At 41.2% G+C, this 12,832-nt stretch overlaps 1 protein-coding gene across 1 annotated transcript in view; it reads right to left on the bottom strand.

The window, feature by feature from the left end:
• LOC106568679 (cadherin-7) overlaps positions 1–12,832 on the bottom strand; it is a 168,766-nt gene that overhangs the window by 27,435 nt on the left and 128,499 nt on the right. The window contains exons 9-10 of the mRNA XM_014139204.3: positions 2,677–2,794; positions 2,145–2,396 (exon numbers count right to left, since the gene is read on the bottom strand). Coding sequence (XP_013994679.3) covers positions 2,145–2,396; positions 2,677–2,794 — 370 coding nt within the window. The remainder of the gene's footprint in view (positions 1–2,144; positions 2,397–2,676; positions 2,795–12,832) is intronic.

The raw sequence follows: 12,832 nt of genomic DNA on the forward strand, positions 1-12,832 counted from the left end.
GGAGAGACCTGAAAATAGCTGTGCAGCTTCCCATCCAACCTAACAGAGCTTGAGAGGATCTGCAGAGAAGAATGGGAGTAAACTCCCCAAATACAGGTGTGCCAAGCTTGTAGTGTCATACCCAATAAGACTCGATGCTATAATCACTGCCAAAGGTGCTTCAACAAAGTACTAAGTAAAGGGTCTGAATATTTATGTTTTGGCTTTGTCATTATGGGGTATTGTGTGTAGATTGATGAGGGGAAAAATGATTTAATCCATTTTAGAACAAGGCTGTAACGTAAAAACAAGTCAAGGGATCTGAATACTTTCAGAATGCACTGTAAATATACCCAGATTTTGATTTGGTGAAATGGTGAATAGACGACAAACATAAGTATATGCACATGCATTCATTGAGATGAAAATTGAACAGCAGTAACTCAGAAAACAGGGGAGATCCTGAGGACATTCTGCGATGTTCCTTCTGCGAGAATCTTAATTCCATACTCCTCGCATCCTCTCTCCTCACCTCCTTCTCAAAGCCCATTGGAGGAGAAGGTCAGAGGGGAGAGACCTCGGCTTTCTCATCCAATGGGTTTTGAGAAGGAGGCCAGGAGAGAGGAAATTGGACGCGAGGAGTATGCAATTGCGATTCTCCCTCTGATTGTAGGTTACAAGGGGTGATGGGCGTGACCTTTCAAAGTTTGCATATTTAATTGCTTGTTATAGCAACACCATGTGTCCAATTGGCATGGCAATGTATTCGAGGGTGTGGCCTTTGGCCCTTTACCATCATGCAAGGTTGCACCCTCCTACGCCTTACCGTCTCATGGGAATTTTCCTTTTTTCACAAAATCCCTGCTTGAACCCCTAATAATATTAATCATAACAATTAAAATAGGGTTCCAGTCCATTCGGAGCTTGGACCCCTAATAATAATATTAATAATACATTTTATTTGTCAGATGCCTTTCAGGACACTCAAGGACAATAAAAGTAGGCCTATATAGACTAGTTGGGGCAGATCATTTGAATTCATTACACAGTTACTCTTGGCACAACGTGTTTAAACTAAACAACCTCTTCATCAGGCAGCCTGATGTGTACATAGTTCAGTCAAGTATCTTTCTTGCGTCATACAGGCCACTTTCATGTCCTTTTTTGAGTGACAAACTAACAATTATCTAAGCAAGAAACAATCAAACCATGAATCTGGATTTACTACCTCTGAGCACCTATACATAAAAATACATAAAAAATGCAAAAACGTTACCCCATGGGTCAGTCATAGTGGAAGGCACAGAGAGAGAAATATCCTCTACGACAGTGTTCCCCAACTCCAATCTCTGGCCCCAAAAATCTACTGACTGATTAGCTAATCAGAGAGAAGAAATGGGTACAAATCAAGCTTACGGTCTCTCATCAAACAATCAACAAATAACTCAGACAAATACAGCAATCAAGATCAACATTCACAATGGAGGTTCGGGGGGGGGGGGGGGGGGGGGAACAAGCCAATCTGACCACCTTAAGTGGACTATTTCCTGATTATAGTGCTACTGTCCCACAGGGGCCGGAGAGTCCAATCATACATGTACCTGGCAACATGTGTCTTTTTTAAGGTTCTTTATACGGAGCTAACAACTTCAAGTTTAGAACGCTTACAATACAGCAAGATCACAATTGCATCATGTGCATCATCTCATATAGTTCTGGTGTTAGAGAAGTTACGTCGCACCACAGTGTTGTCAAAACCATGGCAACAAGTCCTCCTCTCCCAAAGCCCATGGTTTTATTCAACACACTACATGATATTGTGTTCGTACGACATACCAATGTTTGAAGGACATCTTGGGATTAACTGGGTACAACTAGTGTAACGTGAAAAGGTACATGAACAATGTTCATCGACTCCTGTATTACAATATCAAAACAGATCTTTTATTTCCCCAGATGGGCATTCCATAAATGCCTGATGTTCTACAGTGAAGTTGTTAATGTCGTTAATGTGAACGCCTGGCATCTTGCGACTTTGATAAAATAACTCCTTCGACTCTCTTGTACTGTTATAAGATATGAAATGTCAGTCTGGGTGCCACACAAATGCAGCTTGCAGGCCTGATGGGGCACTGATGTTTTTTGGTATAATGGCTGCCTCATACCTAGAAGTGTGAGGATGCAAGCCAGGATGGCGATAAGGGACCCAGTGCTGAGGCCTGCTGAGAGCATGGAGGCTTCACTCCCACATGACTGGGGAGCTCCATCTGGGTCACAGTCGCACACCCGGATGGACAGGGTGTTGGTGCTGCTGAGGGCAGGGCTCCCGCCATCCATGATGAGGACGGGGAGGCGGTACATAGTCTGGTCGTGACGCTGGAAACCCCCTCGCATGGTCAGCACAGAAGCGGTGTTGTCTGTGAAGAGTAAGGCATAGCAGCAATGCAATGATCAAATTGTGTTCAGATAGTAATACTTGGTGGATTCCAACTAATCATGATGACAGTTAGCTCTGATATAATGTTTGGATAATGGAAAATATCCATACCAGGGCTAGGAAACCACTATGGTGTTGTGGAGCTGCTCCTGCCTGGTAACTAGGCATTCAGTATGAAGGGCTCTCTTATTCGACTAGGTTGTCTTGCTGCCAAATATGCACATTTCGTTGGCCAAATATGACTATGTGTCTGCCTTTACCTTTGTTGTCTCTCAGGGTGAAGTTGAGGTTCCCAGCAGCCTCTGCAGTCAGGGAGAAGAAGAAGCGGTGTCCACTCTGAGGTTCGTCTCTGTCCATTGCGCTGATGGTCTCAATGACCTGCAGAGGACAGAGGACCAAAGGTCACATTTAGTTATGTTTAGTCATAGGAATTTGTCTTGTATTCTAGTGTCCATCTTAAGACAGACTCAGTCTTTAAAAAAATTCAAATTATTTCACCTTTATTTAACCAGGTAGGCCAGTTGAGAACAAGTTCTCATTTACAACTGTGACCTGGCCAAGATAAAGCAAAGCAGTGCGACAAAAAAAATCAACACCGAGTTACACATAAACAAACATACAGTCAATATCAATAGACAATTCTATGTACAGTGTGTACAAATGTAGAAGATTAGGGAAGTAAGGCAATAAATAGGCCATAGAGGTGAAATAATTACATTTTAGCATTAACACTGGAGTGATAGATGTGAAGATGATGATGAGCAAGTAGAAATACTGTACTGGGTTGCAAAAGAGCAAGAAGATAAATAACAATATGGGGATGAGGTAGTTGGGTGTGCTATTTACAGATTGGCTGTGTACAGTCGTGGCCAAACGTTTTGAGAATGACACAAATATTAATTTTCACAAAGTCTGTTGCCTCAGTTTGTATGATGGCAAATTGCATATACTCCAAAATGTTATGAAGAGTGATCAGATGAATTGCAATTAATTGCAAAGTCCCTCTTTGCCATGCAAATTAACTGAATCCACAAAAAAAACATTTCCACTGCATTTCAGCTCTGCCACAAAAGGACCAGCTGATATTATGCCAGTGATTCTCTCGTTAAAACAGGTGTGAATGCTGACGAGGACTAGGCTGGAGATCACTCTGTCATGCTGATTGAGTTCAAATAACAGACTGGAAGCTTCAAAAGGAGGGTGGTGCTTGGAATCATTGTTCTTCCTCTGTCAAACATGGTTACCTGCAAGGACACACGTGCCGTCATCATTGATTTGCACAAAAAGGGCTTCACAGGCAAGGATATTGTTGCCAGTAAGATTGCACCTAAATCAACCATTTATCGGATCATCAAGAACTTCAAGGAGAGTGGTTCAATTGTTGTGAAGAAGGCTTCAGGGTGCCCAAGAAAGTCCAACAAGCGCCAGGACCGTCTCCTAAAGTTGATTCAGCTGCGGGATCGGGGCACCACCAGTATAGAGCTTGCTCAGGAATGGCAGCAGGCAGGTGTGAGTGCATCTGCACGCACAGTGAGGCAAAGACTTTTGGAGGATGGCCTGGTGTCAAGAAGGGCAGCAAAGAAGCCACTTCTCTCCAGGAAATACATCAGGGACAGACTGATATTCTGCAAAAGGTACAGGGATTGGATTGCTGAGGACTGGGGTAAAGTCGTTTTCTCTGATGAATCGCCTTTTCGATTGTTCGGGGCATCTGGAAAAAAGCTTGTCTGGAGAAGACAAGGTGAGCGCTACCATCAGTCCTGTGTCATGCCAACAGTAAAGCCTCCTGAGACCATTCATGTGTGGGGTTGCTTCTCAGCCAAGGGGTGGACTCACTCACAATTTTGCCTAAGAACACAGCCATGAATAAAGAATGGTACCAACACATCCTACGAGAGCAACTTCTCCCAACCATCCAGGAACAGTTTGGTGACGAACAATGCCTTTTCCAGCATGATGGAGCACCTTGCCATAAGGCAAAAGTGATAACTAAGTGGCTCGGGGAACAAAACATCGATATTTTGGGTCCATGGCCAGGAAACTCCCCAGACCTTAATCCCATTGAGAACTTGTGGTCAATCCTCAAGAGTTGGGTGGACAAACAAAAACCCACAAATTCTGACAAACTCCAAGCATTGATTATGCAAGAATGGGCTGCCATCAGTCAGGATGTGGCCCACAAGTTAATTGACAGCATGCCAGGGCGGATTGCAGAGGTCTTGAAAAAGAAGGGTCAACACTGCAAATATTGACTCTTTGCATCAACTTCATGTAATTGTCAATAAAAGCCTTTGACACTTATGAAATGCTTGTAATTATACTATAGTATTCCATAGTAACATCTGACAAACATATCTAAAGACACTGAAGTAGCAAACTTTGTGGAAATTAATATTTGTGTCATTCTCAAAACTTTTGACCACGACTGTACAGGTACAGTGATCGGTAAGCTGCTCTGACAGCTGATGCTTAAAGTTAGAAAGGGAGATATAAGTCTCCAGCTTCAGTGATTTCTGCTTGAGATTTTTGTTATTGTTTGAAAGTCCTGTTGAGACTGAGGCTGTCCTAATATGGACACCATGTTGGAGCAGCACTAAGTAAAAAAACTATCACCAAGAGATAGAGCCATATACAACACAAGCTATAAAATCTGACATGTCATACTTTGAGAGGGAAGGGACTTGGGAGACATCGTATAGTGGAAGTGAGAGATATTTTCTAAAAAACAGGCAAGGAAAATCAACACAATTTGGTGACCGTTCCACCGCCAACACAATCTCCATTGAACTGCCTGTAGTCAGCATTAGCCTCACACCAACATGATAATAGACCCTTTCAACAATACTCATAATAATAATTGTGTTACATGAGTATTTATTTGCCAGGTTGATATATTATAAGTAGAATCTGATATATTTTGTATAATATGACACAATACATGTTGTGCGTACTGTAGCTATGTCAGCTGCAGAACAACAAATAGACTACAGAGTTCAGGATGGTGATGGAATTATACTATTATAAACCACAATTACCTTGAATTATCTCTCAAAAACATCATCATAAGGGGTCCAAATATCAGTTCCAAACCAAATGGACATGAGGAAGTGTGGGTTTAAGCAAATGAACTAATACTGCACACACACACACACACACACACACACACACACACACACACACACACACACACACACACACACACACACACACACACACACACACACACACACACACACACACACACACACACAAAGACACAAACACACACATTGTTTATCTAGGACAGTTTACGAAGCGTTAAAGTGGAAAAGCCATCCCCGGGCTGGCTTATGAATTATTACACACACCAAAAAAACACACACCATTTAAAAGTGCTGTGTTTAAAAGATGATTATCAGTGGAGGCCCATCAGGTTGCGCTATAAGAAGATTCACTCGGTCCGATGCTCTGCAGTGGCCTAATCCCCCTAGCTTTGGCTGGGTTAAACACCGGCCGTACCGAGCCCTGCCCTTGCGAAGAGCCAGAGTCAGCACAAACTCAATCTGCCAGAAAATCTCCTGGAAACTGGAAATCGAACAACCTGCCAACAGGGTAGCGTTCCAAATGGCACCCTATTCCCTATATAGTGCAAAACTTTTGACCAAAGCCCTATGGGCCCTGGTTAAAAGTAGTGCACTATATAAGGAAAAGGTTGCCATTTGGGACACACACACACAGGGAGTGAATACAGCAACAACAGTATATTTTTGGGATAAATTTACATATATCCAAAAATATGCTGCGTTGTCCGTGCGAGGCTTTAAAGTTTGAACCTACATGATTATCTGGATGGATTTAGTGTTTTATTTATTAAGGAATTACAGTTGAAGTCGGAAGTTTACATACACCTTAGTCAAATAAATTTAAACTCAGTTTCACAATTCCTGACATTTAATCCTAGTAAGAATTCCTTGTTTTAGGTCAGTTAGGATCACCACTTTATTTTAAGAATGTGAGATGTATTTATTTGTATTTTATTTCACCTTTATTTAACCAGGTAGGCCAGTTGAGAACAAGTTCTCATTTACAACTGCGACCTGGCCAAGATAAAGCAAAGCAGTGCGACAAAAACAACACAGAGTTACAAATGGGATAAACAAATGTACAGTCAATAACACAATAGAAAAATCTGTATACAGTGTGTGCAAATGAAGTAAGGAGGTAAGGCAATAAATAGACCATAGTGGCGAAATAATTACAATTACAATTTAGCACTAACACTGCAGATGACGATGTGCAAGTAGAGATAATGGGGTGCAAAAGAGCAAGAGGGTAAGTAATAATATGGGGATGAGGTAGTTGGGTGTGCTATTTACAGATTGGCTGTGTACAGATAAAGTGATCGGTAAGATGCTTAAAGTTAGAGAGGGCAATATAAGACTCCAGCTTCAGTGATTTTTGCAATTCGTTCCAGTCATTGGCAGCAGAGAACTGGAAGGAAAGGCAGCCAAAAGAAGTGTTGGCTTTGGGGATGACCAGTGAAATATACTTGCTGGAGCGTGTGCTACGGGTGGGTGTTGCTATGGTGACCAGTAAGCTGAGATAAGGCGGGACTTTACCTAGCAAAGACTTATAGATGCCCTGGAGCCAGTGGGTTTGGCTACAAATATGTAGTTGTGGGTCGCAGTGGTGGGTAGTATATGGGGCATTGGTGACAAAAAGGATGGTACTGTGATAGACTACATCCAGTTTGCTAAGTAGAGTGTTGGAGGTTATTTTGTAGATGACATTGCCGAAGTCAAGGATCGGTAGGATGGTCAGTTTTACGAGGGTATGTTTGGCAGCATGAGTGAAGGAGGCTTTGTTGCAAAATAGGAAGCCGATTCTAGATTTAATTTTGGATTGGAGATGCTTAATATGAGTCTGGAAGGAGAGTTTACAGTCTAACCAGACACCTAGGTATTAGTAGTTATCCACATATTCTAAGTCAGAACTGCCCAGAGTGGTGATGTTAGTCGGGCGGGCGGGTGCGGGCAGCAATCGGTTGAAGAGCATGTACTTCATTTACCAAGCATTTAAAAGCAGTTGGAGGCCACGGAAGGAGTGTTGTATGGTGTGGAAGCTCGTTTAGAGGTTTGTTAGCACAGTGTCCAAAGAAGGACCAGCTGTATACAGAATGGTGTCGCCTGCAGAGAGGTGGATCAGAAAATCAGCAGCAGCAAGAGCGACATTTACATTTACATTTAAGTCATTTAGCAGACGCTCTTATCCAGAGCGACTTACAAAATGGTGCATTCACCTTATGATATCCAGTGGAACAACCACTTTACAATAGTGCATCTAAATCTTTTAAGGGGGGGGTTAGAAGGATTACTTTATCCTATCCTAGGTATTCCTTAAAGAGGTGGGGTTTCAGGTGTCTCCGGAAGGTGGTGATTGACTCCGCTGTCCTGGCGTCGTGAGGGAGCTTGTTCCACCATTGGGGTGCCAGAGCAGCGAACAGTTTTGACTGGGCTGAGCGGGAACTGTGCTTCCTCAGAGGTAGGGGGGCCAGCAGGCCAGTGGTGGATGAACGCAGTGCCCTTGTTTGGGTGTAGGGCCTGATCAGAGACATCACTGATATATTCTGAGAAAAGAGTTGAAATGTCAGAATAATAGGAGAGAGAATGATTCATTTCAGCTTTTACTTATTTCATCAATTTCCCAGTGGGTCAGAAGTTTACATACACTCAATTTGTATTTGGGAGCATTGCCTTTAAGTTGTTTATCCCATGTGTAACTCTGTGTTGTTTTTGTCGCACTGCTTTGCTTTATATTGGCCAGGTCGCAGTTGTAAATGAGAACTTGTTCTCAACTGGCTTACCTGGTTAAATAAAGGTGAAAAAAAACAGAGCTGGTGTAACTGAGTCAGGTTTGTAGGCCACCTTGCTCGCACACACTTTTTCAGTTCTGCCCACAAATTTTATATAGGATCGGGGCTTTGTGATGGCCACTCCAATACCTTGACTTTGTTGTCCTTAAGCCATTTTTCCACAACTTTGGAAGTATGCTTGGGGTCACTGTCCATTTAGAAGACCCATTTGCAACAAAGATTTAACTTTCTGACTGATGTCTTGAGATGTTGCTTCAATATATCCACATACATTTTTAGATGATGACATCTATTTTGTGAAATGCACCAGTTCCTCCTGCAGCAAAACACCCCCACAACATGATGATGCCACCCCCGTGCTTCACGGTTGGGATCGTGTTCTTTGGCTTGCAAGCCTCCCCCTTTTTCCTCCAAACATAATGATGGTCATTATGGCCAAACAGTTCTATTTTTGTTTCATCAGACCAGAGGACATTTCTCCAAAAAGTACGATCTTTGAACAAGGTCCTTTGCTGTTGTTCTGGGATTGATTTGCACTTTTCGCACCCAAGTACGTTGATCTCTAGGAAGCAGAACGCGTCTCCTTCCTGAGCGGTATGACAGCTGCATGGTCCCATGGTGTTTATACAGATGAACGTGGTACCTTCAGGCATTTGGATATTTCTCCCAAGGATTAACCAGACTTGTGGAGGTCTATAATTGTTTTTCTGACATCTTGGCTGATTTCTTTAGATTTCCCAATGATGTCAAGCAAAGAGGCACTGAGTTTGAAGGTAGGCCTTGAAATACATCCACTTATTAATACACCACCAATTGACTCAAATGATGTCAATTAGCCTATCAGAAGCTTCTAAAGCCATGACATCATTTTCTGAAATTTTCCAAGCTGTTTAAAGGCACAGTCAACTTAGTGTATGTAAACTTCTGACCCACTGGAATTGTGATACAGTGCATTTTAAGTGAAATAATCTGTCTGTAAACAATTGTTGGAAAAATATATTGTGTCATGCACAAACTAGATGGCCAAACCGACTTGCCAAAACAATAGTTTGTTAACAATACATTTGTGGAGTGGTTGAAAAATGAGTTTTAATGACTCCAACCTAAGTGTACGTATACTTCTGACTTCAACTGTATGTCATCCCTCTTTACTTAACATTGAGTGAATATTTGGCACTGGATTTTTGGTGATTTGAGGGTTTTTAGGATAATCAAATAAATCCTGTATATCAAATGTTTACTTGATAGAAAGATGTGTTATTTATGTCATTGTTTTATTTTCTGTTTGGTTTATTTGAGAAAAATGAACACATTTTCTGCTTTTGTCCAAATACATTATAGAGAAGTGAGATCAGCTGCGCAAGCATTTACCCATCTTTAGCGGAAAAATGCATTGAAAGTCACTTTTTTTTCCACTGCGACCAGCGATCAGAGTATACCCACATATGTTTTTTTACCACTACATCACTGAGTGAGATGTGATATATTGTTATGATGACTGTTATTGCTGAGCAAGTCCCACAGGCAGCTAGATATGTGAAATGTACGGTACATTCGTAAAGTATTCAGACCCCTTGACTTTTTCCACATTTTGTTACCTTACAGCCTTATTTAAAATTGATTAAATTAATTGTTTTCCTCCTCAATCTACACACAATACCCCATAATGACAAAGTGAAAATTGTAGCAAATATACACTACCGTTCAAAAGTTTGGGGTCACTTAGACATGTCCTTGTTTTCCATGAAAACACACATGAAATGAGTTGCAAAATGAATAGGAAATATAGTCAAGACGTTGGCAAGGTCATACATTTCTTTAAATTAAAATAATAATTGTGTCTTTCAAACTTTGCTTTCGTCAAAGAATCCTCAATTTGCAGCAATTACAGCCTTACAGACCTTTGGCATTCTAGTTGTCAATTTGTTGAGGTAATCTGAATAGATTTCACCCCATGCTTCCTGAAGCACCTCCAACAAGTTGGATTGGCTTGATGGGCACTTCTTACGTACCATACGGTCAAGCTGCTCCCACAACAGCTCAATAGACAGAATACCAGCTGATTGCTTCTTCCCTAAATAGTTCTTGTATAGTTTGGAGCTGTGCTTTGGGTCATTGTCCTGTTGTTGGAGGAAATTGGCTCCAATTAAGTGCCATCCACAGGGTATGGCATGGCATTGCAAAATTGAGTGATAGCCTTCCTTCTTCAAGATCCCTTTTACCCTGTACAAATCTCCCACTTTACCACCACCAAAGCACCCCCAGACTATCCCATTGCCTCCACCATGCTTGACAGATGGCGTCAAGCACTCCTCCAGCATCTTTACATTTTTTCTGTGTCTCACAAATGTTCTTCTTTGTGATCCGAACACCTCAAACGTCGTCTGTCCATAACACTTTTTCCAATCCACTGTCTGTGTTCTTTTGCTCATCTTAATATTTTATTTTTATTGGACAGTCTGAGATATGGCTTTTACTTCGCAACTCTGCCTAATAATCTATTTTACGAGAGAGAACTGGCCAAAATAGCACAAACACAAAGCACTACAGTTTACTGATATAAATGTACAAATTGAACAGCAAGTTTGTTTGGGAAAGTGTGGTGTAACTAGGGGTCAAAACTTTGACAGTACCCCACTTAATTTTCCATCATGGTGTTTAATCTAGCTTTAAACTAATTTAAAGGGATGAGCTCCTGTAATTTCAGGACATTTCGACGCTCGTTCCAATCGGAAGGGGCAGAGAACTTGAAAGCTTTTTTCCTAGCTCTGTACCGGGCCATAGGCATATATTATATTCTTCACCCTTTCAAGCTCATGCAATTTACCCAAAAAGGGCCCTTGACTGAAAAGATGTCCCATGGTTACTGTTATTATAAGTACAGTGCCTTCAGAAAGTGTTCATACCACTTCATACATTATATTCCACATTTTGTTGTGTTACAGCCTGAATTCAAAATGTGTTAAATATATTTTTTTCTCTAACCCATCTACACACAATACCCCATAATGACAAAGGGAAAAAACATTTTTTTTACAACATGTTTGCTAATTTATTGAAAATGAAATACAGATATATCTCATCTCATTTACATACGTATTCACACCGTTGAGTCAATACATTGTTACAATACGTTAGAATCACCTTTAGCAACGATTAAAGCTGTGAGTCTTTCTGTGTAAGTCTTTGAGACGGCCCATGTACTCCCCATTCACAAAGGTGGTGACCCTTGTGACCTAAATAATTATCAGCCTATTTCTAAAATCTCTTGACTTGCTAAAATATTAGAATCCTAGATGAATTCTCAGCTAACACCTTTCTTATCTTTGAAAGGAATTCTAAACGTACAGTACCAGCCAACATTTCGGGACACATCTACTCATTTCAGGGATTTTCTTTATTTGTACTATTATCTACCTTGTAGTGAAGACATCAAAACTATGAAATAACACATATGGAATCATGTAGTAACCAAAAAAGCGTTAAACAAATCAAAATATATTTTATATTTGCGATTCTTCAAAAAGCCACCATTTGCCTTGATGACAACTTTGCACACTCTTGGAATTCTCTCAACCAGCTTCATGAGGGAGTCACCTGGAAGTAATTTCAATTAACAGGTATGCCTTGTTAAATGTTCATTTGTGGAATTTCTTTCCTTCTTAATTAATGCGTTTCAGCCAATCAGTTGTGTTGTGACATGGTAGGGGTGGAATACAGAAGATAGCCATATTTGGTAAAAGAACAAGTCCATATTATGGCAAGAACAGCTCAAATAAGCGAAGGCAAACGACAGTACATCATTGCTTTAAGACATGAAGGTCAGTCAATCTGCAAAATTTCAAGAACTTTTAAAGTTTCTTCAAGTGCAGTCGCAAAAACCATCAAGTGCTATGATGAAACTGGCTCTCATGAGGACCGCTACAGGAAAGGAAGACCCAGAGTTACCTCTGCTGCAGAGGATAAGTTAATTAGTGTTATCAGCCTCAAATATTGCAGCCCAAATAAATGCTTCACAGAGTTCAAGTAACAGACACATCTCAACATCAACTGTTAAGAGGAGACTGCATGAATTAGGCCTTCATGGTCAAATTGCTGCAAAGAAACCACTACTAAAGGACACCAATAAGAGTCTTGCTTGGGCCAAGAAACACAATAAATGAATATTAGACCGGTGGAAATCTGTCCTTTGGTTTGATGAGTCCAAATCTGAGATTTTTGGATCCAACCGACGTGTCTTTGTGAGAGAGTAGGTGAACGGATGATCTCCGCATGTGTGGTTTCCACTGTGAAGCATGAGGAGGAGGTATGTTAGTGTGGGGGTGCTTTCCTGGTAACACTGTAATTTATGTTTTTAGAATTCACTTAACCAGTATGGCTACCACAGCATACTGCAGCAATACGCCATCCCATCTGGTTTGGGATTATCAAAATTTGCTTTCAACAGGACAATGACCCAAAACACCTCCAGCCTGTTTACGTGCTATTTGACTAAGAATGAGAGTGACTGAGTGCTTCATCAGATGATCTGGCCTCCACAATCACCCGACCTCAACCCAATTGAG

Source organism: Salmo salar, chromosome 14 (genome assembly GCF_965601325.2).
Source record: "Salmo salar chromosome 14, fSalSal1, whole genome shotgun sequence".
Classification (NCBI taxonomy): Eukaryota; Metazoa; Chordata; class Actinopteri; order Salmoniformes; family Salmonidae; genus Salmo; species Salmo salar.